The sequence below is a fragment of the Gigantopelta aegis genome, chromosome 6 (assembly GCF_016097555.1).
Source record: "Gigantopelta aegis isolate Gae_Host chromosome 6, Gae_host_genome, whole genome shotgun sequence".
NCBI lineage: Eukaryota > Metazoa > Mollusca > Gastropoda > Neomphalida > Peltospiridae > Gigantopelta > Gigantopelta aegis.
The window spans coordinates 21,196,273-21,222,532 of NC_054704.1; the positions used below are offsets into that span (position 1 = coordinate 21,196,273).

The 26,260-nt window shown below is 40.7% G+C and overlaps 1 protein-coding gene across 1 annotated transcript in view; it reads right to left on the reverse strand.

The window, feature by feature from the left end:
• Positions 1-26,260, reverse strand: part of LOC121374415 — a 60,137-nt gene that overhangs the window by 4,575 nt on the left and 29,302 nt on the right. Inside the window, exons 22-38 of the mRNA XM_041501516.1 lie at positions 25,376-25,445; positions 24,638-24,767; positions 23,914-24,035; positions 22,765-22,876; positions 22,381-22,514; positions 18,969-19,128; positions 18,377-18,485; positions 17,470-17,614; positions 16,513-16,605; positions 16,178-16,260; positions 15,621-15,761; positions 14,703-14,922; positions 7,262-8,027; positions 6,261-6,404; positions 5,375-5,494; positions 3,028-3,150; positions 2,439-2,638 (exon numbers count right to left, since the gene is read on the reverse strand). Of these exons, the coding sequence (XP_041357450.1) occupies positions 2,439-2,638; positions 3,028-3,150; positions 5,375-5,494; positions 6,261-6,404; positions 7,262-8,027; positions 14,703-14,922; positions 15,621-15,761; positions 16,178-16,260; positions 16,513-16,605; positions 17,470-17,614; positions 18,377-18,485; positions 18,969-19,128; positions 22,381-22,514; positions 22,765-22,876; positions 23,914-24,035; positions 24,638-24,767; positions 25,376-25,445 (2,872 nt within the window). The remainder of the gene's footprint in view (positions 1-2,438; positions 2,639-3,027; positions 3,151-5,374; positions 5,495-6,260; positions 6,405-7,261; positions 8,028-14,702; positions 14,923-15,620; positions 15,762-16,177; positions 16,261-16,512; positions 16,606-17,469; positions 17,615-18,376; positions 18,486-18,968; positions 19,129-22,380; positions 22,515-22,764; positions 22,877-23,913; positions 24,036-24,637; positions 24,768-25,375; positions 25,446-26,260) is intronic.

Genomic DNA, 26,260 nt, shown 5'->3' on the forward strand with positions numbered 1-26,260 from the left:
GGAATGGAATACTGGATAGTACCAGTGTTTCAGTTATATATATTGAATGGAATACTCACTGGGTAGTACCAGTGTTTCAGTTATGTATGTGGAATGGAATACTCACTGGGTAATACCAGTGTTTCAGTTATACAGATAGAATGGAATACTGGGTAGTACCAGTGTTTCAGTTATATATATGGAATGGAATACTCACTGGGTAGTACCAGTGTTTCAGTTATACAGATAGAATGGAATACTGGGTAGTACCAGTGTTTCAGTTATATATATATGGAATGGAATACTCACTGGGTAGTACCAGTGTTTCAGTTATACAGATAGAATGGAATACTGGGTAGTACCAGTGTTTCAGTTATATATATGGAATGGAATACTGGGTAGTACCAGTGTTTCAGTTATATATATGGAATGGAATACTCATTGGATAGTACCAGTGTTTCAGTTATATATATATAATGGAATACTCACTGGATAGTACCAGTGTTTCAGTTATATATATATAATGGAATACTCACTGGATAGTACCAGTGTTTCAGTTATATACATGTAATGGAATACTGGGTAGTACCAGTGTTTCAGTTGTATATATGGAATGGAATACTCACTGGGTAGTACCAGTGTTTGAGTTATATATATGGAATGGAATACTGGGTAGTACCAGTATTTCAGTTATATATATGGAATGGAATACTGGGTAGTACCAGTGTTTCAGTTGTATGTATGGAATGGAATACTCACTTGGTAGTACCAGTGTTTCAGTTATATATATGGAATGGAATACTGGGTAGTACCAGTGTTTCAGTTATATATATGGAATGGAATACTCACTGGGTAGTACCAGTGTTTCAGTTATATATATGGAATGGAATACGGGTAGTACCAGTGTTTCAGTTATATATATGGAATGGAATACTCACTGGGTAGTACCAGTGTTTCAGTTATATATATGGAATGGAATACTCACTGGGTAGTACCAGTGTTTCAGTTATATATACTCTTCAAAAGAAGAAACGCAAAACCACATTGTCGTAACATTTGGAGAATTGATTTAATTATTGAATGGTGAGTCCGATAATTACCAAATGTTGCAGGATTGTTCACAATTCACTCTAGTCCATTGTGAGTAAGTGATAGGACACACCACCAAGGTCAAGGTCATCTGGAGTCAATACCGGGTGTGGCCTCCGCGTGTGTTGACAACTGCCTGGCACCGCCTGCCCATTGAAGCAACCAGAGTACGGATGACATCCCGGGGGATGGTGGCCCACTCGGCCTGCAAGGCTGCTGCCAGCTCGGGCAGGGTCTGGGGCTGTGGTTGTCGCTGTCGGAGGCGTCGGTCCAACTCGTCCCATAGATGCTCAATTGGGTTCAAATCCGGTGATATCGATGGCCAAGGAAGGACATTAATGTTGTTGTTCTGTAGGAAAGCCGTTGTGAGACGTGCTGTGTGAGGCCTGGCGTTGTCATGTTGGAACACTGCGTTGGCACACTATGACACTACCCCCGCCGAATCTGTCCACTTCCTGCACGCAGTTTGCCGCATAACGTTCACCACGACGCCTATACACGCGACATCTTCCATCATGACGTCGGAGCAGAAATCGGGACTCGTCACTGAACCACACCTGTCTCCATCGCAGTTGAGGCCATTGTCGATGAATCTGGCACCACTGCAGTCGGAGTCGACGGTGTTGTGGTGTTAAGATGACACCTCGAACTGGACGTCTGGCACGAATTCCTACCTCACGTAGGCGGTTCTGTACGGTCTGGTCGCATAACCTGCGCAAACCTGGTATTGCTGCGGCTGTGGAGGTGGCAGTAGTCAATCGTTCCCGAAGGTGGCGTACCCGGATGTAGCGGTCCTGCCCGGGGGTAGTGACCCGTGGTCGACCGGATCTAGGGAGGTCACGTGTTGATCCATGTTGCTGGTAACGGTCCCACAGTCTGGAGATGGTGCTTGGGGACACATGGAATGCCCTGGCAACGGCCGTTCTGGATTCGCCTGCGTCTAGTCGGCCGATGGCATTGTTTCTCTGCGGTTCACTGAGACGTGGCATGTCCTGGATTGTCAACTGTCGGCCAGACACAGAGGCCAGGCAAGCGAACACCCTGCACTTTTATACTGTCGGTGTTCATGTTGCACGTGCAGACAACGCACGTGCAGTGGTGATATGGTTTGCACGTGGCTGCGTTTTTGCGAATATTCACATTTTGGAACTTTATTGTACAGTAGCTGCGTTTTATCGAATGTAACCGTGGGAATGTGTTTGGGATATGCAATGACCTTATATTCACAAAGCATGAACCGGTAGGAAACATAAAATCGGAGTTATAACCCATTTGTACCCTTTTGCGTTTCTTTTTTTGAAGAGTATATATGGAATGGAATACTGGGTAGTACCAGTGTTTCAGTTATACAAATGGAATGGAATACTCACTGGGTAGTACATGGAGCTAGCATCATCACCATATATCAGCTCTTTGACGTAATCATCGACCGTCCAGTCACTGAGTTCCGACTTGACATCCCAGCCCTCGTCAATGTCCTCCTGCATTGTGCGGTAAGGATCACTGTAAGGGCGAGACCGGGTGGTGCCCCGCCCACGAGGCAGCACTGTCTTTCGACCCTGAGATCTTTCTGCAATGTCAAGAAGTAATACATTTTACAAATTATTTTACACATGTGGATTTGTTTAAAAAAAAATAAAAATTACATTTATTACATTCTATTTCTGATAATTCATTGCTTTCTTCAAATGATGACCATGACTTATGCACTCAAAAGGTCACTGCATCCCCACCACCACCGAAAGTGGCCAAAATATGAGTCCCTTCCCATTACAAGTTGTATTAATAACAGCTGTGCCTTACCAGTAGCTGGTGTCTTCCGTCTTCTGACTCATAAACATGGGTACTATGAATTAAACATTTGAAAAAAACCTAACAAGTATTAAAATGAATTAACACTGCAGACCGATAGAAAAAAAACAATATGGAATTTTGTAAGAAGCAATAGCCAAAACTTACCTGTTCGGTATAATTCTTTTGGTGGTTGAAGTGCCCGTAACTGTTCCGAATATGTTTTAGGTTTGTGAATAGGCTTTCTGGCTTTCAACACTGTACGAGGCTGGATAGTAACTGTCTTGCTACCTTTAAAAGTGAAAAGAACAAAGCAATGCTTATTTACCAACAAATGTTTGGAAAGTGATGTACTTTTGATTACTTTCGGTTTTCACTAGAGTTGTTGTCCCTAGCTAATTCTAATCAATATTTCTTGCTGCACATTTGAGAAACTTGTTTCTGTATATTATTTAGCCATGGCCACCAGGCATGGCATTTTATGTCTTGACAGAGAAATATGTGTAATTTTCTAGGTCTAACAATGATAGAGCACATTTACATTCAGGGTGCGTATGCAGCCTTGAAATCCTTGAAAGTGCTGGAATTTAACCTCCTCCCATTCAAGGCCTTAAAAGTGCTGGAATTTAACCTCCTCCCATTCAAGGCCTTAAAAGTGCTGGAATTTTTTCTCTGTGCTTGAAAATCTTTGAAAACTGACACTACCACATGATTTTTTCTTCTTCTATTATTCCAAAGAACTATAAGACAACAACAAACAACCACGATTGGCCCCAAAAGCAGCCAAATTGCAAAGGCAGCAATGTGGCCCTCACAACCTGCCACCCCCTGTATAGATGAACTGTGCCACTCCTCGCATGGGCTATCCACAAATGGAAGTGTTCATGTAGCTGGCAGGGGGTGGAGGGTTTTAAACTTGTTTATATACCTAGGCGGAACATGTGGTATTTTATACATCCTGTGCACATGTGCAAGGCGATTCATTTTAGCATGGATCTAGTGGATCTCTATTTTACGCTCAAAATAATAATTACAAAGACATGGGAAAATGCTGCTTTCAGCGGCTTTGGTAAAAGAGGCCCAAGTTCACCTGCTGGCTTGCGCCTGTTAAAGATCCTTACAAAGCGCACTGCAATGTGCACGTGACTTTGATGGGGAAGTCAGCAGAAAATCAAGACATAATGATGAACAGTAATAGCATTCAGCACGTTTGATTTTATAGATGGCTACCTGATGGTAAATATGTGTGTAGAAATAAAATGTATGTTCTTGAAAATATATACATAAATGGCCTTGAAAAACCTTTTTTACACCCTTAAAAGTCCTGGAAAAAGCCTTAAATTTTATCCTGACAAAGGTGTATGCACCCTGTACATTACTATGTATCGTCATCTAATCATTTCATTTCAACTTATTTTCATGCTTATATCTAATTAAGGTTCAAGCACGCTGTCCTGGGCACACACCTCAGCTATCTGGGCTTTCTGTCCAGGACAGTGGGTTAGTGGTTAGTGAGAGAGAAGAGGGTGTAGTGGCCTTACACCCGTAAGAACTCCCTGTACCTACCAGCCTGTAGTCGGATGGCTTAACCACTGCACAACCGAGGCCAGTCTCGTTTAATCAATAAATTTACTGCTAACATGCATGCATGCTCAGTGGCTGATGTGCATGCTCAGTGTTGTGACATCAATTTGTTAATTACTGTGATGTTCACATAAATAGTAATATAAAGTACAAAACAGTTATTACATAATTACTGTTTGTTTGAAGTGAACATTCCAATGGTTAGTAGGAATGGTTAGTTAAGTCATTTTTGTACCCTCCCGAAACATGTAGTATACACTTATAAAAGCATATCATGCGAACTAAAGTAATCAGACCAGTCTAGTACTAGTATTAGCAGATGAATATGCAGAAAATTATACAGGGGTGTGACTAGACTGTGGTGTGTGAATTTTCTAAGGGGTTCAGGATAGGCTCATGTTGTGCATTGTGTTGTGTTGTGTTGCGTTGCGTTGTGCATGTGTGTGCATGTGCAGTGTGCATGGCATTTGTGTGCGCGTGTGGCATTTGTGTGTGTGCAGTGTACATGTGGGGTGCGTATACAGTGTGCGTGTGTGCAGTGTGCATACGTAGACCCCTGAAAAGTGCGTAGACCCCTGAAAAGTGCGTAGACCTCTGAAAAGTGCAGACGTAACTGGGATACACTATCTATTGTTTGGAAGATTTGTCTATCAATTATGTGTTGCTTATCATGTACATGTGGGTGCACAAAGATAAATCTTAAAAAAAAAAAAATCCAAATACATATTTTACAACTTGTTCAAAAAGTGCTCCATAAACAAAGATGTTGTCATGTCAACGAACTGAGATAGCACAATTTTATTTATAAATTCATCAAAATTATATGGTTATAGGATGGTTTTCGATACATTAACATTTTTAATGAACATAAAAACAATAATCATGTCAAATATTTTCTATGAAAAAAATAAAAGTGCAAAGAAAATTTCACCTTTAAACTTTTTAACAGCTCCAGCATTGAGTTTCTGTAACTGTTCTACATAGGTCTGTGGTTTGTGCGGTGGGCCTTTCGGACGTCGGCTGGCCACAGAACGCACTGAGGGTGTCCGAGCTAAAACACAATACAATTCTTTTGGAAGAGAAAACTAAAGTAAAACAAATTATGATGATGAATGTGACACTTGTAATATATATGTACTAAATATTGATGGGAATATATAATAAATTCAACTACAAACCACTGTGTCTAAATGTCTAATCTAAAACCCAGTGGTAACGATATGTGACAGTGTCTATTTGTGTAATTAGTATTACCTGTACTCAATAAATTAATATTTGTTTATTTCATGTACATTGAGGTTACAACCAGTATTGAATACAATGTTTAAAACTGAAGCATCGATTTGTTTTTGAAAAATTAGGGTTGCTAATAAAAACACTCTTTAAATCTCTTAAATACAAAATAACCCCACTCCATTTTTGTTGCAAGTACACAATGTTAATATTATCAACAGTGAGACATTATTTAGTGTAACCCCGTTGGTGGGCCCATTGGGCTATTTCTCATTCCAGCCAGTGCACCACGACTGGCATATCAAAGGCTGTGGTATGTACTACCCTGTCTGTGGGATGGTGCATATAAAAGATCCCTTGCTGCTAATCAAAAAGAGTAGCCCATGAAGTGGCCACAGCGGGTTTCCTCTCTCAATATCTGTGTGGTCCTTAACCATATGTCTGATGCCATATAACCGTAAATAAAATGTGTTGAGTGTGTTTAGTGTAAAGAACCCGTGATCCAACAGTCTGAATTTTGGAATAGGAAATTAAGTTGTTAATCCTATGACTGAGCTACATTGCCTTCCTTCTATATAACAAACCTGATGCCGAGAGGTGCTGATGAGGGATGATTGGGGTGGAATACTTTTGTCGTGGTTTCATCTCTTGAAGACGTTCTGTGTATGTTTTCACTCTGCGTGGAGACACATTTATCACTTTGGAAGAACTGGGTATGTGCTTGGATCCTGTAACAAAAACCCAGACAGTTTTAACTGACAAAGTACTCCAGTCTCTTTGAAAGAACTGGGTATGTGCTTGGATCTTGTAATAAAAACCCCAGATAGTTTTAACTGACAAAGTATTTTAGTCCCTTTGGAAGAATTGGGTATACATGTGCTTAGATCCTGTAAAAATACACCCAGATAGTTTTAACTGACCAAGTACTTTAGTCCCTTTGGAAGAACTGGGTATGTGCTTAGATCCTGTAAGAAAATGGACAGTTCTGACTGCCAATGGACTTTAATCACTTTGGAAGAATTGGGTATGCTCTTGGATCCTGTCAGAAAATGGATAGTTCTATCTGAATAAGGTCTTAAATCCCTTTGGAAGAACTGGGTATTTGCTTGGATCCTGTAAGAGAACAGATAGTGCTGACTGACAAAGTTTAATACCTGGTGTTTCTTAATGTTCTGATTGTTTAATGTTACCTCATTTTGAAGGTCCATCTCTTCGTCAGTTTACTAGATACCGTACACAGTAATTAGATAAAGTATTTAAAAGCTGATTGCAATGAATAAAAAATATACTGTTCTCTATATGATATCTACCCACCTCACTTTCACATGCTTAATCCACTTCTCTTATTACATTATGAGTTTTATTGTATTAAATACATGTTAACTGCACTGATTAGAGTTATTTCCATCAATGTGTACACGAGATTGGAAGTACCAGAATGTGATAACAACCGCAACTTGGCAAGTATGATGACATTCTTCACTTGGAAGTATTATACTGAACACTGTTAAGTGTTTGAACACTGTAGGCTACAGATCAAATAGTTATACACTATCACTGTGATGTTAAACACTTCATCACTCACCATACAACCTCATCTTTTCTTCCACAGTGGAGTCACGGGCCGTTGTCTGTCTACTCTGGCTGATATTCTGCTCAAAGTCGGTTGGACCTGGCATGGGGATTCGATCAGGTTTCAATTCAGCTACTTTTCTTGTGACCTCAGGCCTTTGCAATCGCACAAGCTGTTTAAACGACTTTGGCTTATAGGGTTTGATGTCTGCCTGTTGTTCAGGTTCTGGACGTGAAACTTGTTTTTGAGGTTCTCGATACGACAGCTGTTCCCGTTCCATCTGTTCCACAGCATAAGCATAATCAAGCAGCTCTGTACTGGATCCCATAGTCAGATCAGCCTCCATGCTGTCCACACGAGCAGGTATGTCTAGTTCTCTTGATGGACTGATGGACCTCTTCAGAATGCCTCGCCGCGGCTTCTGGACATCATCCTTAACAGTTCTTGTCCTATCTACCATCTGTTTGGTCGACACTGTAGGTCCCTTTCTGGCAATAGTTGGTTTTAAGATTTTATGAGCAGCAGCATCAGTGGGTGCTCTTCGAGACTGCACTGGTAACATTTTTACCGATGCTGATCTCTGTGTCAGCTTTGGTGAAGTCTTTGTAAGAGTTTCTTTTCGTGGTGATGGTGGCAGGTCCGGTTTTTCAACAATCAAACTGCCCACCAAAAGTTCGGCTTCCTGCATGCGACGCATCATGTTTTGTCGTTTCTGTTTCTCGCGCATTTCTTCACGATCTTTGCGTGTTTCCAGGAGAGCTTCACTTCCAAGAGTACCCTGAACAAAAATGGTAAAATATTAATATCTACATTAATTTGCAAAAACATACCTACATGGTTTCTGCTTAACATATAGCAAACAATAATTTTATAAGATATGAAGCTAACCCACAGAAAACCTCTGAAATCTATAGTTCACATAGCTGGTTTTGATTACAAATGAAACCAGTATTTGCATCTACCTGCAATAATAATAATCTAGTGCATCACGTTTACATTTTTTTAATGCTGAAAAACTTTCAATATAAAACCTTTCTTTGAAAATTACTGTGTTTGAAGAAAATTTTGGAATTTAATATTTTAAACCATTTATAAAAAGTGGATAACAAATTTATTATGTACAAAAAAACTATGCTGCAGGAATATCCTGTCAATAACATTAAAGAACAACTGTTCTGTTTTGCATTAATCTTCTGATTACGGGATACATTTTGGACAAAAATCATGTTTAGGGGGTACAATTTTATAACTTTTAAACACATTTTCACAAAAAAAAATCATAAATCTATAAAATAATATTCATATGTGAATTTGTAAGTATTATTTTCGTGGATTTTTCAAATTTTTCTGATATATTACATCAGTTAATGTTGATTAAAATTAAGATTTTAAAAATAAAATCACGTTTACTTATTTACATTTGTGACCAGATGTTCAGTATCTATGGCTATTATTACCAATAACTGTTTTTTGCTGACAAGAACACTCGCTGAAATGGAGAAAACTTGAGTGTTTTCTCTTTTATAGATACATTACCTGTCCTCAAACAAGTGCACCTCCCCCCCACGCAAGTGGTCTGGTCCGAACATCCCAACAGCCAATGGGATGGCCTAAATTCTTCTACTGCATACTGCTCTCTAGTTCCGGTCACATGACTGTAACTTCCTTCTTTTTCCCTGAGCACATCGCACGGAGAACAGGAAGCGGGGAGGCCCGGGCGGGATGAATCTTGAGGACAGGTAATGTATCTATAAAAGAGAAAACACTCAAGTTTTCTCCATTTCTATAGACATTACCTGTCCTCAAACAAGTGCAGCATTCAACAGATGGTGGTGGGTGCCGAGATCCGTAGATGCTTGTGAAAACTCCCCAACCGGAAACAGGCTGACTAGTGGAAGAATAAGGCCAACCTTGGTAAGCCCTCATCCTAGGGATGCCCGTCACAGACCAATGCAGGTGATGTTAGTAACAACAACCAGAATGGTGGCATCCGTCAGCAGTGGCAGGTACGGCTCCTAGAACACATGGACCAGGAGACGGAAGCCACATCTCATGCTGGTTCTGACAGGGTGGGAAGACGTAGCCACCAGGGATGCAGGTGTTAGGTAACCCTCACGTATTGAAGTGTTATAGTTTTTCAATAACAAGCGACAACCTAATGAGGTGCATCCGTCAGAACATTGAACAAAACAAGACCCCCGAGTGTTTTCTGTCTAGTACACCAAAGATCTGTTAGTCCAATAACGACAACCAATAACCACATGCAGTGCAGGGTAAAGGTTATCGAGACAAAAGTTCCGGCACCAGTACGTGAACTGTGCAAAAGAACAAAAGTCTAAGCAATCCTCATCTGTCGATTCGATGGACATCTCGGTATGCAGCCCAGAATCAGACAGACATCAACGGCGACGAGGACGGCTTGTATTCAACAGAGTCTGTGCAGCAACAACCGGACCCAGATGATGGAACCCCTCAACGTCTTCTGTGGAGACATCCCTCAGATAATAGTTGGCGAAGATGGAGTCCGTAGCCCAGAACCAACCAGTGATAATGTGCTGAATGGGTGTGTTGCAGTGCAGGGACATCGTGGCAGCCAAGGCACGGATTTCATGCGGATTAGAAGCAGACGGAGCAGGTAAACCCTCCTTCTGATAGGCGGTCAGGATAGAAGACCGGATCCAGGTGGTCACCGTGTTCTTGGTAAGATCCCTCAACCGACTCTGGTTACAGGAAAGGAAAAGTCTTTTGCGATGTTGTCGAAAAGATCTGGTCGTCTCGATGTACTGGTGCAGGGCTCTGACAGGGCACAACGCCAAGTCCTCAACGTCCGCCGGACCAACAATAGAGGAGAGGGCCTGCACAACATACGAACGAGGCGCTTGGTCTGGTAACTGATTCTTTGCAACAAAGTTCATGAGTAACCCCAAGTCGACTGCACGCCGATCTCGGTGAAAAACGTACCAAGTCTACATCAAGAGCATGGAGTTCTGAGACACGGACAGCCGTGGCAAAACCGAGTAAAAACACCGTCTTCCGCGTCAAGTCTTGCAGGGAAGAGGATTCGATCGGCATATAAGGTGCGGTCGATAATGCTCGTAACACCAGATTCAGGTCCCATCTTGGTGGCCGAAACCGGTGTACTTGATCTTCAAGGCGAAACCCTTTGATCATCTTATGGATCTCAGGAATACCCGATAACTTCGTTCCAGTAGTGACATCACGAACAGTAGCGATGACCGAAACGTACCCAGCGATGGTAGACCCCTTCAATCGTAAAGTGGTCCGCAGATACAGCAAAAAAACCCAGCAAGACGAGGTATTTGAATCGTCTGAGGGTTGAGTTCTTTTGCCGGACACACCATCGGTGAAGACAAAGCCATCTGACGTTGTAAGCCGCAGTAGTAGATGATCTGTGCGCTTTCAAAATGGCCGCCGTAGACTGTGAAGAAAAACCTTTCTTCCTCAAACTCCACGCGTGCAGTTGGACAACTGCGGATGTGGATGGTATAGTCTTGACGTGGGATGCAGCAACAGATGATCCCAGTCTGGCAGCGATAAAGGATGTGGATCGGCAAGACGTATTAGATCTGGATACCACATCCTGGATGGCCACATCGGAGCAATGAGTAACAGGCGACAATGGTACAGCTGAAACCTCTGAAGCACCCTTGGAAGGAGGATTGGTGGAGGAAAAGCGTATGCGTCCATCTGTTCCCAGTTTATGGCCAATGCGTCGAGATCCAGAGCTTCGGGATCTGGCACCGGAGACACGTAAACCCTCAGCTGATGGTTGAATCGTGTGGCGAAAGGATCGATGTTTGATGTGCAAAGTCTGTCGCACACCAATCGAAACGCTTCGGGATGGAGCATCCATTCCGTCGGATGTGGAGACAACGGCCGAGACAGTGTGTCGACTAGTACATTGGAAACCCCTGGAATATGGCGAGCCCGAAGTTACAACGGAATCTCGTCAACCAGCTTGTAGAGACGATAAGTCAACTGCAGCAGACTGCTGGAGTGGGTTCCGCCCCGACGGTTGATATAAGCCACTGCGGTGGTACTGTCTGTGGCTACCATGAGAGAGGCGCCTGACGGCATCTCTCGCCAATGAAGGATGACGTAACTGCCAACATCTCCAACAGGCTGATGTGTAGATCGGCTTCATCTGTAAACCACAGCCACCAACAGGGACTGGACTGCAAGGCGACTGGTAACCGGATCAGCAAATCTGCGTTATTATACTGAAAGCATGGATTCAGAAACAGACTGGATACCGCGACCTCTAAGCGTCAAATGTTGCGCCAACGTCAAAATTACTCTTGCAATGATACATCATGAAACAGTAATAGAGTGATTCAGGAATCAAGCGACCCCGTGATACAGGCAAGAGCCAAGACAGCGTAGCAACTCGCTACGCTACATGCCCGATATACCTGGAAGTGAAGCAACGCAAAACAACAACCGGCTAAAATCCACGGTCGTCACACCACCCGGTGCGAAACAGCAGCAGAGACCATCTAGACAGCATCGGTCACGAACTCTGGCGGTAACAACAGTGAACGTCAGTGAGTTGATAAGCCGCAATGATCCCCGTACCACGCGATGGCAACTGGATAACTTCCGGAACCAGCGGAAGTAGCGACTGTCTTGCATCGCCACCGGATATAGAGAACGAGCTGCCGAATGTCGCTGAACCTTCCTCGAACATCGGTGCACGGGATCTCAACACAAGTGACCGGACCAGTAGACTGTCTTCGTCACCAACCCGGAACGCTTGTAACGTCGAACCCCTTCACAGCAAAGAGACATATGTAGACCTCAGGTCTGCCAAGATTACCGGCTTGTGCTGAAAGTCGAGAATGGATCGCTTCAGGCAAGTCGGTTGACGATAGTGTGCAATCGTAGTGCACATTGACGTCACGGAAGATATAAGGTAGACCAACATCAAAGTCGACGGCTGGAACAAGGCATATCCTCTGGCATCCTGCACATGAGGAGTTATGGTCGCCATGTACATGTACGCTGAACTGAAGCCATTGACAGGACGTGCCAATATGTAAGTTCCAGGAAGACGTCTGGTCCCGCCGGAAACAGCGTCATCCAAAGCCGGCGCCACACCGTTGAAGGATAGATCGAAGACGGGAGACAATCAGTCACAGCCATGTGGGTCACTGCGTCCGGATCTTCTATAACGGAAGGTGCCGACGCATCATCTGGAAATCAGTCAGTAACCTGGCACAGGCACTTCGATCCAATGTACTGGCTGCAATCAGAAACACGGACCGTGGACGGTCCCGTCAGGAGCCGGTGTAACCCTAGACGCTGCACCACTTCGATCGATCACGGGACCACTTCGATCGATCACGGGACGAGGGTACCGAACGGTGAGCCGATGACGCAGCAATCTTCCAGTTCGTTACAGGGCTCCGTCTGCTTGCTGGAACAACGATCCGCAAGGGCCGGTTACTGGTAGCCGTGTAAACCGACGGGGGCCTGTGGCAGCCAACGATCAAATGCCAACATCTGCCGGTGGAACCTCCGTGGCGATCATCGAAACCGGACCCTTCTTGGCTGAAACAGGTGGATGGGCCAGCGGTGGTAGCATATCAAATATGACAGCCAGACAATCCCTCAGTGACAGGTGGTCCGCCGCATCCAGATCTTCCAGCACCGCAAGAACCGATACATCATCAGAAAGTCACGTAGCACCCGTGAACAAGCCAGTCGCTCTGGTCATGGCCCGATGGAGATACCGGAAAACCGGACCGTGGGCGGTCCCGCGGATGACCACATCGTCGTTGGATGTGGCAAGGACGGCAACATGTCGTAGACAGCCGCCAAGCAATCCCTCATAGTCATATGGTCCGCCGAGTCGGGTTCTTCAATGACAGATGCCGCAGGCGCTTCATCACCAAGTCTCGTAGAACTCGAGCACTGGTCAATCGATGTACCGTAATGGTTAACCGGACCGTAGATGGTACCGTCTAGCCCTAGGAGGCCTTGGAAGCCACATCAATTGAAGGTTGGCGCTGACGATCTGTGGAACCCGTAGGGAGCCATACAGGTCATGTGGAACGGCTACGGTCCCGGCTCCGATGCGCCGAAGAGGACTTCCCCGCCGAAGATCGGTGAGCCTTGGAATCCGTGGAGCGTCTATCTGAATGAACCGGCTTCTTAGAGGGCTGCGTAGAGACCGCAGGCCTGTCATCCGAAGTCTTAGGTATCGGTGGAGCTGAAGAAGCCGCACCCCCTGAAGAGGGGACTGGAACCGGACCTGACCCCGAACCCGCCGGTTTGGGTAAGGTCGCCATTGACGCCATTGTTTCTTCCAGCATGGTCGGTAGAATTGAACGTAACACTTCCGCCACGGAGTCAGCAATCGAAGGCGAAGATTCCACCTTCTTGGTCCTCGAAGATTCCACCTTCTTGGTCCTCGCTGACACCACCTTCAGGTAAGCCGCGAACTCGACATCAGACAAGCCCGCACAAAGGTCGCATCTAGAAGTGAAGCCACACGAACACGACAACCTGGACATAAGTCGTGTGGGTCGCCGCCGGCACTAACTTCTTGCAGCGTAACACGCTCGAACTAGTCGCCTGAACATTATCAGATATGATAATAGTAATTTTTCAATCTGTGAAAAGAAAGAAAAACCAACCATAACACAAATACAAAGTCGGTAAATAAAGACGCCATTTTGCAAATGGCGTCTTACACGACAACGGGCGATATAACAACATTTCATGTAATTAACACTTGGCAAGTCAAGCGAAATACGCGAAAGACATACGAAAGCTAACGAAAATTCGGGTGAAAAACATTTCACCCAAACACAAAGCCAGTCAACACAGACGCCATTTTGCAAATGGCGTCCAACACGACAACCGGCAATATAAACAACATTTCATGTAATTAAACGCTTGGAAAGTCAAGCGAATACGCGAAAAGAACATACGAAAGCTAATGAAAACGAAGGTGAAAAACATTTCACCCAAACACGAATACAAAACCAAAGGTCTTATAAAAAAGTTGACTCCAACAGAGCCAAGCAAAAGGACGTCCAGACCCTTTAGCGAAGAGAAAAAGAAGGAAGTTACAGTCATGTGACCGGAACTAGAGAGCAGTATGCAGTAGAAGAATTTAGGCCATCCCATTGGCTGTTGGGATGTTCGGACCAGACCACTTGCGTGGGGGGGAGGTGCACTTGTTTGAGGACAGGTAATGTCTATAGAAAACCATTTTTTGAACTAAAAATTCCCAGGTATTTTTCACATGAAAAAAATAAAAATAATAAAGCAGCCATTATCATGATTAGTCTCGATCAGTGTTATTCCCTTATTATTTCCGGTCAGTGCTGTGTGCAAAATGGCAGGAAATATGTGCATGGACTGTATGCGGTATACAGTGTGTCGGCTTTCATCAAGTCAGGCAGTAGTGAGAAGGTTAACTAACCAGCTCTGCCTCTCTGCTAGGTTTGTACGGCTTCACTTCACGTTCACGCAGGTCTGCTCGGTGTTTCTTGTAAGCTTCCTGCCTCTCCTGTCGTTTCTCCTCCATCCACTCACGAATCTCCTCACGCCACTCGGAGTCGTGCTTGTCTGATTTAAGCTCAGTTTGGCTGACAATGTTTTTCAGTTTCTCCATACTCACTCGCAGATTGTCATCTGATGGCCTATAACATACAGAACAATGTAAGTAAACCCAGTTAAACACATGAATTATGTAAATCAATATCTTATTATCATTATATTTTAACTTGATTTTTGTTCTTAATATTCAAATACGGTCCAACCTCACTATTCAGGACAGTATGTCAATGATTAAAAAAAAAAAAAAAAGGAATATATGGTTAAGAACAACACAAATAACGATAGATGAAACCCACTGCTGCCACTCCATGCATTACTATTTTCGATTAGCAGCAAGGAACCATTTATATTCATATATGCCAAGGCCTTTGTTCACTAGTTGTGGAGCACTGACTGGAACGAGAAATGGATGGGCCTTATATCTCCCCATTGAGGCCTTTAAACTCTGGGTTAAAACCTATACCTGGATTAGAACTTTAACAGATATGGATCTGAGGTCGGTCATAGATCTTTTTGTACCTAACTACAGAGTATTAAGTTGTGTGGAGACCACAAACGTATAAATTAATTTTTTAGTTAAACAATGTTTCTTTCTTATGTGACTGAGTTTGCTCGCCAGTTATAGTATGGTTTAGTCTACATTAGTAGATCCATAAAATGCAGTGTAATCTACATTTGTAGATCTTAATTTACATTGTAACCTACAGTAATGTTTAATTCCAGCAAATAACGTCAGTACAAGTGTGAGAAAGTACTAGCCACTATAACTGTTAGTACATACTGTTTCCTGGCTTGCTTAGCGAGCCTGTCTGCCTCCCTTGGGGAAAGTCCAGCCTCCTCCAGGTCAATGCCTCCTTCTGCAATTATCTCCCCTATAATGTCGCTAATTCCACTCAACCCTGATATGCGACTTATCTCAGGACTGAAAAATCAAATGGTTGATAAGTTATCAAAAACATTTTATAAACTTTACATTTCATTCATTCAAATTATAACAACAACATTGATAAAAGTAAAGTGAAGTTTGATTTGTTTAACAATGCCAATAGAGCACAATGATTTATTAATTGTCGGCTATTGAATGTCAAATATTTCGTAATTTTTTGTATGTAGTCTAAAAGAGAAAACCTGCTATATTTTTTCATTAGTAGCAAGGGATCTTTTATATGCACCATCCCAAACAGGATAGCACATACCATGGCCTTTGATATACCAGTTGTGGTGCACTAGATGGTGGATACAATATTTTTATGACATACGCAGATATTCAAATACATTTTTGACACGACACTCCACAAATGGTGACATCAATTTTATATTAAAAAATAAGCTACCAACCTTATTTCTGCAGACTTGGACATTCTTGAAGCAACTTGAGCCCTTATCTTTGGTGATCTTGAAGATACCTTCGGACTTGGAATCTTATAATAAATAATTCAAGTGAGACAAAATTAAAATATATATACACTAACAGATTAAACACTAATAGACTAAAAGCTTAATCTGTTATCAACAAAAACAATTATAAGACCTTTAAATTATTAACCTAGCAATAATGAAAACACCAAACAAAATATTAACTTCAAGTTAGAAGAAAGATAGAATTTCCCATAGGAATCGGTGGTTATAGTTAATATGAAGGTGTTTGAGTATTAAACAAGTGTATCTTATACCACATCTTGAGCTTCTATGTCCTCATCTTGCATTTCTGTGCTCCGAACTTGTGGATCTATGGCTTCTCCAATTCTCTCAATGGTATTCACAAGCTGTGAAAGACAAAACAATTTAGTGTGTAGGGACTAGTACCATTTTGTATTATTACTACTTTAAAAAAAGTTAAACCATATTGTAAACTTCTTCAAGAAAACTGCCTAAAATATATTTTACTAACTTCTAACATTGAAAAGGTATTAATTTTCCCATCGCCTTGACAAATAAACATCTTTTCTAGCAACGTAACAAAGGTAGAACCAAGTAACTATGGGTCTTGGTCTCAACATGGTTAACATCATCTACTGAAGATCCAGTTAAATTTTAATTGGTGACCACAATAATTACATATCAAAAACATCAATATTAACATACAGGCAAAACAAAAACATTATTATAGTCCATCAAATAGGTTTCCATGAAAAACATATTGTGAACTTTTAGCTTGGTTATTAACTAAAAACTAATTAACTAAAATATAGAAGCCATTTGCAGTGAACAAGTGAAGCTATGTGCTGCCTATTTTAAAGTCATTGACCCTTGTTTCAAATGAAAATGGACATTAAGTTTGATTAATCTACAAACCTGTAACACATATAAAGTTACAATAGAGTGAAACAAGAGGTTATGACATTGAAACGGGGAAATACCCTAAAATAGACTAGAGCTAGTCTCCATAACCATTACTTCTCAGAGGTATGTGCATATTTAAAAATACGAAAAATGCATTTTGTAGTACTAGAAACACCAGGATGACCAGAAACACTTGGGATGTACGGAAATGGATAATCTAAACAATAAAATGTAAGTAATGTCCGATTTCAATTATCAAAAATGGCTCTAGTAGTGAAAAATATGCCATAGTATTTAAAAAATAGTCTGTCACTTCAAAAGCAGGCAAGTCTGAAATGTAAATATACCAGCTTAGTGTTTTGGAAATCTGATTCAATGTTCTGTGACATTCTGTCGATGGCCTCCATTTGATGATTCATTTCACAGAGACGTTTGATCATCGCCATTTTCGATTCCCGACATACTTCACGTGGCATAACGGCAACAGAAACCCTAGATGAAAACAAAACAAAACAAAAATCTTAATTTGTCAATATAAACAAATTTTATTGTTTATGATGCTTTAATACTATTAATGTTAAACATAGAATTTCTCTTAACTAATATGAAGTGCATAGACCTTCTTCAATCTTTTTGACTGTTATGAGTTTTATAACACAACTGAAAATTGGAAAACAAAAAATTTGGATTGTTGTTTCTTTTCATGAATACTTAACCGGACATCAAACTATTCCAACAGCCAATGGGATGGTTCATAATCTTCTTGAAAAGAAAGAGAGACCCATTTTGCTATGCATAAATCAGTTTCCACAAACTTCTATTCAAAATCTTTTAACTCAATTTTGACTTTGTAAGTAAAACATTTCTCAGCAAATATTTGAAATAATCAATAGTTTGTCCGAGGTTTAAGTTTTGTTAATGACACCACTGGAGCACATTGATTTATTAATTATTGGCTATTGGATGTCAAACATTTGGTTATTTTGACACATAATAATAATAAAATCTTTATTTACAGAAGTTAGCTCAATTAGTTCTACACTATTCTCCCCTGAGGTCTTCTTACTATTCTTAGTCTTAGCGAGGAAACCCACAACATTTTTTCATTAGTAGCAAGGGATCCTTTATATGCACCATCCCACAAACAGGAGAGCACATCCCACAACATTTGATATGCCAGTCGTGGTACATTGGCCGTAACAAGATACAATGCAGTATCACATCACCCCAATGAAACAAGCAGTGTCAATTTACCCAGTCTCCCGTCCGCGTGCGTGTGTTTCAAACATCCTCACTGTCACTGAATCGTATGTCGGACGTCTCCTCGGCTCCAGCTCGGTTCTCAGGCTCTCTTCAAAGACATCTTTGTAAAAATTACAAGATGATGAGTAAATACGAGTCAAAATATTTTTAGGATTTTGTTTCTTCAAAAAGAAGCCAAACATCAAATTAAAAGAAAGAAAAATCAGCCAATATCTTTATCCTCATCATGAATAAATGTGCGAAAAGTCTATGTGGGTATGTGTTTGTTTGTTTGTTTAAACTTAAAGGATTTGCTTTACATGAAATTCATGTATTAGGATGGGTATTTTGTCAGATGCTTTGCAACACTTACATGCTTATTGGGAATATAAAATAAAATAGATTTAAACCGTACAGCTCAGTTCATAATTTTATTATAAAGTTAACCTTTAAAACACTCACAAGAATTACATTTCTCAGGTTTATCATAAGATAAAAAAATGTTTCAATAATACATAGTTTTTTTTTAAAGACTTTAATATTAATTCCGTACAATTAATATTTACTTATATAAATTATGTTGACAAAATACGCCACTGCTTACCCATGTCTTCTCTAGCTTTTCTAGCCTGAGAAAGTGTAAGTGATGTTCCTTTCAGTGTAGCATCAGCTTGGATGGTATCTTCACTTGGTTTTTCTGCAATATCTTTCAGTACAGTTGATGCACGAATGTCAACAACATTAAGATACGACCTTCCACGACCCTGGATTGCAAAAAAAATATAAAGATCCTATTAAAATCTGTTATACTGAACATGATTCTATTAACACAATGACTTCAGTGTGAGAATATATTTTGTTTATGAAGGAAAGAAGGAAATGGTTTATTTAACGATGCACTCAACACATTTTATTTACGGTTATATGGCGTCAGAATATTTTGTTTATGATGCAACAAATCTGTAACAAACATAAGGAACAACTGAGAACAAAGAACCTACAACTTTAAGTATAAATAACGTATATTGCTGTGTATTAGCCGACTTTTTAATACTAAAATTATCAAGTCAAAGGCTGGGGTCGGCTTATCTAAGGAGTCAACATTTTATTGGAAATGTAAAGTTAGAATAGTGACGTCACGGCTCGACTCGATCTATTGTCATTATTGTGCTCTGCATTTCCGCTTTCATAAAGGTTTAATATTGCATTTTAACACAAGCTATTACAAATAAAAGATATTAAAATTGTATATATATGTTCATCTTTAATAAATGTTGGTGTTTAAAAGTTATTTAGTAATATTTATCTGTTTAAACAACAATAAATGGTGACCGATCAAAACAATTTCGGAAAACTTCGCAGGTCAAGTGTCATTACAAAACTGCTTACTAAACCGGTGAACACGTTAATTGTTCCAGCTTCATTTGTTTTGTTTGTCGGCTTGGGATTAATCGACACGGGTGGTTGGGTATGGTAGGGTATAGCCGACTAGTAATGAAAAGACCGATTAGCACAATCAACAATGCAAACAGTCACTGTGTTTTTAACGTGTGGCTGCAATCAAGAATGTAAGAGAATAAAACAAATGACTGAAAGGTAAGTGCTTAATACTAACTGCAATAACAACAGTAATAAATTTGAAAGTCGTTTCATGTTAAAGGGTCGCATGCTATCAAAATATAATCAAAAGATTAAAAATGAGTTCACATAAAAAAAAGCATTAAAACCCCAGCCGTCAAATAAATATTTACTACGACCAACAAATTGCATACGAGTACAACATGAGTTCCAAGAGAAAACGATGTGCATACGATGCTAGCTTCAAATTACGTGTAATTGAGTTTGCTGAAAATTCGAATAATTGTGCAGCAGCAAGACAGTTTGATGTTAATGAGCGACAAGTTCGTAATTGGAGAAAGGAGAAAACCGTTCTTGCCGATATGCCAAAAACAAAGAAGGCCAGACGACATTCGGTGTCCCCAAACTTAGCACTAGAGGAACTGTTGGAGCCCTGGGTTTCGGAGCAACGTCAGGCTGGCCACATCGTGACACGAGTTATGATTCGTCAACGCGCGTTATACCTTTGCAAGATGAGGAAAGATTTGGGAATAGAATCAACATTCAAGGCGACTGCAAACTGGTGTTCAGGTTTTATGGAAAGGAACAATCTTGTTCTACGCCAGCGTACCCACATCGCACAAAAACTACCTGACGAAGTAGATAAGAAAATCCTGTCATTTCAACAGTTTGTTTTGAAGGAAAGAAAACGATTCGAGTTTCCAGTTGCACAGATTGGCAATATGGACGAAACACCGATGAATTTCGACATGCCAGGAAACCGAACGATCGACACGAAGGGCACACACTCGGTACAAGTGAAAACCTGTGGAGCAGAGAAACAACACTTCACGGTAGTACTGGCCTGTATGGCGGATGGGACAAAATTAAAGCCCATGGTGATCTTTAAGAGAAAGACATTTCCAAAGGATAAATTTCCAAAGGGCATTATTATTGCGGTACAGGAAAAAGGGTGGATGAACGAGTCACTGGTGTTACAGTGGTTAGATGACGTGTGGATGGCCCGGTCCGGAGGTGCACGAGGCTGTCAGTCATTCCTGGTGTGGGATATGTTCCGTGCACACCTGTGCGAAGCCGTGAAAAAGAAATTGAAGGCGTTGAAAGTGAGGCAATGTGTCATTCCTGGAGGCTGTACATCCTTGTTACAGCCACTTGACGTTAGCCTGAACAAGCCATTCAAAGCAAACGTGAGGAAGGAGTGGAATGACTGGATGGTTAACGGCGAGCAGAGTTACACCAAAAACGGAAGCAGACGGCGAGCACATTTACCGGTTGTGGTTCAGTGGGTAAAAGATGCGTTGGAAAAGATCCCTAGCGACATGATCGTCAGGAGCTTTCTAAAGACAGGAATCGCCAACAGCATGGACGGCACCGAAGATGACAGTTTATTCAACGACATGTGCGCAGACACCACCGTACGATCACTCCCAGAAGCAGAAGTGATCGAGAATGTTCGAGAAAATCAGCTGAATGATTTTTACGACGACACTGCAGACCAGGCTGTGTGGGACATTATCGAGGCCGATGATTCTGACAACGAGTTCAGCGGATTCACTGCTGACGATCTTCCCGAGTGAATGAACAGTGAATAAACCGTGTGGATTGTGCTACTTTGTAACATTAAATGAATTAGAAATGGACATAAAGTTTTAAAATGTAACCTATAAATGTTTACTGACATAAAGTATGTAAAAATAAATCCCTGGTTGTTGTTATTACTACTACTATTATTATTATTATTTCTGTTTAGGTATATTTCGCTATCTTGGTACTTATATTTTACAAGAAATAAATTAACCGGACACCGTTTCTATAAATAGAAATCGGCTACTGCTTCCGGATACGTTTGCTGTGACAAATGACGTTTGAAAGCAGATGTACTTTGTCATTTTGTAGACCACACAGACATCTGACTTGGTTAGTTTTATATAGGGGGGTCGGCTTATATACAAGGTCTATAATTTTACAGCCGATTTGGAGGGTGAAACTAGGGGGGTGGCTAATGCATGGAGTCGGCTAATACACAGCGATATACGGTAGAAATAAAATGATCTATAAAACCAGTTTATTGTATATTAACAACAATGCCAATGGTGTCCTTCATGCTTGTGCATACAATATAAATAGCATATTCAATTACTATTTTGTATTGTTTGTTATGGTTAAATATAATACATATGCACTTAGTATGTACATAGTACTGTTATATGCTTAAGCAAATGCAACTTTTAATTATTAATATATTTATTAGTGTAATTCTCGATTCAGAATATTTTGGAATTTGAGCTTCGAATTTCCAGCTAGAATGTATTTATAACATGATGACAGAAAAAACCAAATCCTGGATATACTGAATCCCTCTATAAACTGGATAACGGTTGAGGTCACAAGGTGATCAGATCATAAAGTTTAATTTAGCCAAATGAACGCTATTTAACCTTTTCCTTGACCTCCATTCCCTGTTCTTCTGGCTGGTCTCCAAACTTGAGTCCCAAGAAGATGTCTGGTGGGAGGACCCCCCCTTGGCGTGTCCGGTTGTACTCTATCAGCGCTTCCTGAATCGGGTCTGTACCTGCAGACATTAAAAAAGAAAGGAAAGGAATATTTTTTTAATGGCACCCAAACATGTGTTTAACACTACAGTCATTCAGTGTTATGATTATTTTGACACTTGGTTCGACAGAAAGAGAGGAAACCTTTTGCTGCCACATAAGTTACTCCAACCAATAATGCAGCGGGGGGATGTTTTATATACATTTTCCAAAGGATGGACTGTTATAAACCATTAATTTTGTAGAGTTTCACAAACTATCAAGTCTTACCTGTATCTTTAGTAATAGAGGTGGCAGCCTCTGCTGTCCTCACAACTTCCATAGCTGGGTCCGTTGCCATACTACTGTCAATCAGCTCTTGTGTCATCGTGGAAAAGTCCACCTGTACAAGATACAGAATATATAAAGTGTGTAACTGAGGCTAAATCTTCAACAATTCAATTACTTATAAATAAAGTGAGAAATTTATTTCATTGTTATAAATGAATGGCAATATCTAAACAAACAGAAAGTGCATTCAAGATTCATTAACAAAAAAACATAAATAATTATCAGTCTTTACATTCTCCTAAATGTTTCTTTTTTGTGCTTGTTATGAACAATTGTTAGTCTGAGATACCATCTATACACAAGTTCGTTTCTGGTTTCATCATCGTTATTAACAAGAATAAAGTGACTTCTAAAATGCTTCCTAAAGGGAATATTTGACCGTTTGTGCATCTAGATGACCATTCAAAAGTTATTTCTATGCATGTTCAGGGTACAAATGTTGACGATATTCGTTATAATACAACATGTTATAATAACTGCCATTTTGTTTTGTAATTTCAGCTTATCAATCTGCTCTATCTAGTCAGTGTTCAAGATTAAAAATTTTGGGCAGTATCCCAGTTGGATACTAACATTTAAAAATCTGGTATCCCACCTGAGAATTTAGTATTATATGGTATCCCGGTGGGATAGTGGGTTCTTGAAGTCTGGTATACAAAATTAAAGTCTGGTATCCCCGGGATATCGGGATACCGTCAATCTCGAACACTGATCTAGTCATCCCCATATATAATTCCTTGAACTTTTCTTATACTGTGGTTGTTTTCTACAAGGTACAAATGAAAATACTAATGCAATTTCCAATATCTAACATCAGTGTCATAATACCATAATGATGCATGGTATTGTGGTCTATTAGAGTGCGCCGTGCGGCCCAATACCTCTGACTTCAGCACTCGAGGTTTCTGTTAAGGTTACCTCGCCCTTAGTCCATATCAGACTCTAGCCTCTACCCACTGACCAGTCCAGCTTGGGTGTCCCTAACAGAAGCCAAAGCTCCTACTGGCATAGCTCTCTGGGTCACTGAGACATACAAGCCCCCTCACCATGTCAAGGAATGAACTATGAAGGGGATAACATCAGTGATACCTTCTTCCGTCTTCTTTTCTGCTGCTGTTTCAGCTTCATAGCCAGCTGGTACTGGAACTTGGCGTCGGTGTCATCATTAATCCCCAGTTCTTTACCCAACTCTAAGTAGGCTTCAAATGCTCCTACACAAAACAGAAGAACAGCATTGCAAATGTCTTGGACCTCTATGCTACGTTACAGCATGTGTGCTCATGATGTGCCTGTTCTATAACAGGCCTGCCTGCCCATTACATGCATATTAATATAACTTGTTTTAATTTTACTGTATTTGGTTATTTTGATTAGTATGGGCTGAGATTCAAGGAACAATTGTATATTTCTATCTACAGATAATTTATAATGCATTATGAAGTGCTGTGTAAATTCAGGTATATTTTAGTAAGCGATTGATGTTGGTTTGAAACAGGTGTCAAAATGGAAATAATTTAGTGATTTTCAGAAATTTGAAGCTTTCTTGTTTTTTAATTATTGAAAAATTTGTGATTTGGAAGAAACTTTGATAATTTTATCATTTCATGAATACATAACCTGATCTCTCACCAAGTGCACCCTCCACCCATGAGCACCCCTACCTCATTAACTGGATAAAACTAGCTTGATTAGCCAAATAAAATTTGTTTTGGTCAATCTATACAAAATGTTTCAACTGGGTAACACAGTAACTGACAGGACAAATCACGAAGGAGACAACCTGTCCAGGTGATTATAATGTGGCTGTTCTTACCAGGTCTCATTGCGTATCCATCATTTAGTTTTTCATTTGCTGTTTCAGCTGATTCTTCATACTCATTTTCTTCTTGTTCTTTTTCGGTTTCATACTCCTGACTTTCTTCTTCTTCGTGTACTGAACTTATCTGAACAAAATGGCACATCAAAATATCTTAAGTTGGTACTGATATTTGCTTAAACTAGAGAAAAAGGAAATGAAAATGACAAATAAAAGATACACTTTTTTTAAACCGACGGTCACAACTTACTCCCAGTATTTTTAACTTTCCAGTAGTAAAACGGTTGATATTTCTATATTATAGGTTAATTACAAAGGAAAGGAAAGGAAATGTTTTATTTAACAACGTACTCAACACATTTTATTTACAGTTATATGGCATCGGACATATGGTTAAGGACCACAGATATTGAGGGAGGAAACCCGCTGTCGCCACTTCATGGGCTACTCTTTTCGATTAGCAGCAAGGAATCTTTTATATGCACCACCCCATAGACAGGATAGCACCTACCACGGCCTTTGATGTACCAGTTGTGGTGCACGGGCTGGAGCGAGAAATAGGTTATTTATAACTAAAAAAATGCTTGAAGCACTGATTTTAAATAGCACATGAGAAATGATAAATGGTTAAAATGTTGATGTGAAACACTACTGTGTGAAAGTCAGTAGAGGCAAATTAGTAGAGTCAGGATGAGTGATCTATGCGTCATCCAAACTCTGTATACTGAAGTTTACCTGAGGACTTTGAGGCGTCTGTGATCGTGTTGGAGACATTCTTTGTGTTCTTCTCGGAGATTGAGATCGACTGAAAATATTATATATAACATGGTTACTTGTTAATATAGTAACTGTTATGAATATATATCAAATACAAATGGGTTTATAAATGTAGAAGTGTTGGTATAAAGTGCTCCTACTGGCAGTAGCTAGTGGGAATTTCCCTATTAGCTCAGTTGGTAGAGCACTGGACCCTTGCACTGAGAGTCCGTGGTTCGAATCTCCTCAGTGGAGGTTGATTTTTCTGTTACATTTGGAGCCGACGTAGGGACTGTGTGTGTTCTTGACACAAGAATACAATTATAACCCAGTCAGGACCCAACAGTTCAACTGCCCATGGCCCACAGCTCCGGGACGTAGCTTCACTTGAGGGGGAAGTATGTAGTAGTGTTGGTATAAAGTGCTCCTACTGGCAGTAGCTAGTGGGAATTTCCCTATTAGCTCAGTTGGTAGAGCACTGGACTCTCGCACTGAGAGTCCATGGTTCGAATCCCCTCAGTGGAGGTTGATTTTTCTGTTACATAAAGTAATAAAATGCTCCTATTTGACTAACTACTAGGCTAACTTTGACCAAGTATGACTGAGTATCAGTTGGACTGAGGAAAACAAAGATGTCTGTATTCTCCCATCGCCCATCCCTAGCCATGCAAGACAGACCTATTCCATGACGTAAATTACACTCTCGGTGATCGAAATTTCAACCCTGAGACCCAGCAAGCCTCATCCTGGGTAGAAATTTCCACTACCTCGGGTGTACTTTTTCCATCCCACTTGACCGCATATGATGGAGTCTATTAATATAGTATTGGGAATCTGATGAAATTTTGTGACTAATCATCACTT